The 3,991-nt window shown below is 37.8% G+C and overlaps 1 protein-coding gene across 1 annotated transcript; it reads left to right on the top strand.

Annotated features, from left to right (window-relative positions):
* Nucleotides 1-577: 577 nt before the first annotated feature.
* On the top strand, nucleotides 578-1,522 carry LOC101586277 (S-formylglutathione hydrolase-like). The gene is given in 1 exon segment (XM_012514313.2): nucleotides 578-1,522. A coding segment is annotated over 1 exon segment (849 nt). The 5' UTR covers nucleotides 578-614; the 3' UTR covers nucleotides 1,464-1,522.
* Nucleotides 1,523-3,991: the final 2,469 nt, after the last annotated feature.

Genomic DNA, 3,991 nt, shown 5'->3' with positions numbered 1-3,991 from the left:
CTGCTACCTAGGAACCACTGGCAGAAAAATATTCCTTTCTTCTGACAAGTCCTGCATATTTGACAGGAAGGGACTGAGCTGTAAATGGAACTGCCAACTAAAGCATACTGCAAATGGCTTAATTTTAGAAGTCTCAGAAGTTCTATCCTGGGCTTGGGTTATAGCTCAGCAGCTTAAGTGCCTGCCCAGCAAACACAAGGTCTTGAGTTCAATCCCTGGTACCTCAAAAAAAAAAAAAAAAGTTCTATCCTGTATGAACACTAAAATACCTATACTATGTGTATGATTTGAAAACAATAGAATTATTTTCAGTCTCAGAAACCCTAAAGGCTACAGACACCACAAACATAAATGAAGTACAGCCCTCAAGAGTTCAAAATTGATTCTTCTACATCTTTGCATAAATTTCCTTACTACACTAGTAAAATGGAAGCCAAGGAAGGTCTTACGCCAGTTACAGCCAGCTTAATAAAGGATGATTAATTCTCTTTGGACCAGTTCCTCACATACCTGCTTCACCTGTTTAAAAGCCTAGGAGGGTCGCGCTGCCGCCCACGAGCCCAAGGATCTATCCTGTGGCACAGACAAGCAAATACCAATTAAACAGGAGAAGAATGGTGTTAAAGCAGATTTCCAGCAACAAGTGCTTCGGGGGATTGCAGAAAGTTTTTGAACATGAGAGTGTGGAGCTAAAATGTAAAATGAAATTTGCTATCTACTTACCACCAAAGGCAGAAACTGGAAAGTGCCCTGCCCTGTATTAGCTCTCTGGTTTAACTTGCACAGAACAAAATTTTATATCAAAATCTGGTTATCATCAAGCTGCCTCAGAACATGGCCTTGTTGTCATTGCTCCAGATACCAGCCCTCGTGGATGCAATATTAAAGGTGAAGATGATAGCTGGGACTTTGGCACTGGAGCGGGGTTTTATGTGAATGCTACTGAAGACCCTTGGAAAACTAATTACAGAATGTACTCTTATGTAACAGAGGAGCTTCCCCAACTCATTAATGCCAATTTTCCAGTGGACCCCCAGAGGACATCTATTTCTGGCCACTCCATGGGAGGCCATGGAGCTCTGATTTGTGCTTTGAAAAACCCTGGAAAATACAAATCTGTGTCAGCATTTGCTCCAATTTGCAACCCAGTGCTCTGTCCTTGGGGCAAAAAAGCCTTTACTGGATATTTGGGTACAGATCAAAGTAAGTGGAAGACTTACGATGCAACTCATCTTGTGAAGTCTTATCCAGGTTCTCAGCTGGACATACTGATTGATCAAGGAAAAGATGACCAGTTCCTTACAGATGGGCAGCTACTCCCAGATAACTTCATCGCTGCTTGTACAGAAAAGAAAATTCCTGTTGTTTTTAGATTACAAGAGGGTTATGATCATAGTTACTACTTCATTGCCACCTTTATTGCTGATCACATCAGACATCATGCAAAATACCTGAATGCATGAAAAACTTCAGATGAAGGAATCTGTATTCAAGAATATAAAAGTTAAAATAATTGTTGAGAAAAAAATGTTAAATACAGGATTTCGTAATGCTGAAAAAATTAAAATAAAAATAAAAGCCTAGGAGTTGAGAACAGGTTGGTCTGAGATCTACGAGCAATTAGAACAGCGTTGTTTCGCAGCAGCACCTAGCCCGGATCACCCTGCTGTCTGTTGGGATCCAAGGCCTGTGCTGCAAAAACTTGGTGCTCAGCTTTCTGTAGCATATCACTAGTACAGATAACAGCTATTTATTTGCCTTTGCTTTGGAAAACTCAACGCTCTTCCTGAATAGTTTCTTCTGTGGAGAAAATTCCACAAATTTATTGAGACATTTTAAAAGACCTGAATTACTAGAGAAATCTATTGTTCATGAACAGTAAGGCTTAATATTATAAAAGTGTCACTGGTCCCCAAATTGGCCCATAGATTCATTTTAATTCTAATCAAAATACCAACCGATTTCTGTTTGCATGAAAACACTTTTTATCGATCATGCAATTTTGGAAGACAAATAGAAGAAATTACCAAAGCACTTCTTAAAAGAGAAAGAGAGAGTAAGGACTTACTTAAAAAGCTGCAATAACTGTTATTGGAACTGCTTCATGGATAACTACAATTAGCAGTGGAATAAATGGCCCAGATTCATACTATTCTTGTAACTCTAATTTGTGACAGAATGGCGTGGCTGACCAGGAATGATAGGTGCCTTTCAGTAAAAAGAATGGAATGGAAAAAAGTAGATTTCATATGGCAAGAAATAAAATTGGAATTTGCTTCACAACATATAACATCATCTTGAGATGAACCCAGGGCTTAAGCATCAAAAAGTACATTTTAGAACTATTAGAGGACAATTTAGGAAAAAGCTGATAGATTTTTTTTTTTTTTTTCGGAACCGGGGATTGAACTCAGGCCCTTGCGCTTGCCAGGGAAGCGCTTATTCCACTGAGCCATCTCCCCGGCCCCGAGAAAGCTGATAGAATTTTTTAAAAGTAGAATACACTCTATTACATAAACTGATTAAGGTGTCAATACATTGCTTTAATACTGAACATTGAACCCAGAGCCTCGTGTGCTAAGTAATTGTTCTACCACTAAGGCACGTACCCAGCAGAATGCATCTACCTTAACACTGATGAGATCACAGCTGACCTGAGAAATACAAGCAAACTGTCTTCTTAAGTGTTGTTACATACATTGGGTGCCTTGCTTTAAGGTCAAGTGGCTCATGTTGGCATCATTTGGTAATAACTATCAGTTGTCAGTTTGGTAATAACTCACATTTTATAAGTGTTGTGATATTCAGCAGTGTATTGTCTATAAGAGATATCATAGATTCAGGTAAATATTTAAATTTCTTTAATAATTTATTTAAAGTGAAAATATATTTTAAAATTTTGTATTTTATTATGCAAATTTGCAGTCTCTTACATTTTGCTCTGCATTTCAGCACATACTAGTAAGGGATCTAGCTTGAGATTGTCATGTGAGTCAGTCACATGGATTTGCCATGTCTGTCGGCCATTTTGTTTTTGTTTTATATTAATTTATTGAGAAAGAAGTAGCAATGAGACAGTTTCAAAATGGGTTAGTAGGACAGTTACAATAAATACATTTCATATTGTCTTCATAGTAGTTATTCATAGTACAAGATGTAGACATGATATCTTGTCTAAACACTATTAGTTCAAAACTTTCTTCTCATTGAACTAAAAGAAAGTAGCTATACATCTGTGCTATTTTGTATATACAGATATGTATTTTTTTCACTACAATATGGTCTTTCATTTATATCCCCCTTTTTTGTTTACTCTTGTCAGAGATGGGTATTCCATTGCCCTTCATCTATTGTAAGTGCATGAATTCAGCAAAATAATCCAATATAGTCCAGTAGTCTATAATAGTAGTGGGTTATCCACATGACTGGCAATGTCAGAAGTTGTTGACTTGAGCTTTTTACACCTCAGCATATTAATATGGCTTTACTTTTCATACCTCGTTTTTATACTTTTCTGCAGGATGGTTAAGACCAAGATAAAGCAAGACCTATATAGCAAGAAATGTAACTTTTGTATCTGACAAGGTCAGTCAAGTACCCTCAGGATTTATCCTGTAGCCCTGTACCGCAGTTTGCAGATCCTTTGTCAGTGTCACCCATGTGGCTGAGTCACAGCCATTGCTTGACCAATTTGCTCTCTGTGAAAGCCTGAGAGAATGTTTTCTCTCCATGTGACTCTCCTTAGTCACACTGTATATTGTCAATCACTTTCATCTGTGACCCCATAATCTCCTTGATCAGAAAATCTGGGACACAACTGAGATGCAGGATGTTACAGTACAGGTTCTCTTATGTCCTGAGTCCTCACTGACCTTGAAAGTCTAGGGTGTTGGATATTTTGGTTGGTTGCATAGCTTGGTCATGTGGTTCTGTCATGTTTTTTTCACTATTTTCTTTTTTTCAGCTGATCTCATAAATACCATGAAATCTC

This window comes from Octodon degus, unplaced genomic scaffold (assembly GCF_000260255.1).
Source record: "Octodon degus isolate 3935 unplaced genomic scaffold, OctDeg1.0 scaffold00002, whole genome shotgun sequence".
Lineage (NCBI taxonomy): Eukaryota > Metazoa > Chordata > Mammalia > Rodentia > Octodontidae > Octodon > Octodon degus.
Note: the sequence above shows the minus strand (reverse complement) of the source record. Positions and strands in the feature narration are given on the sequence as shown.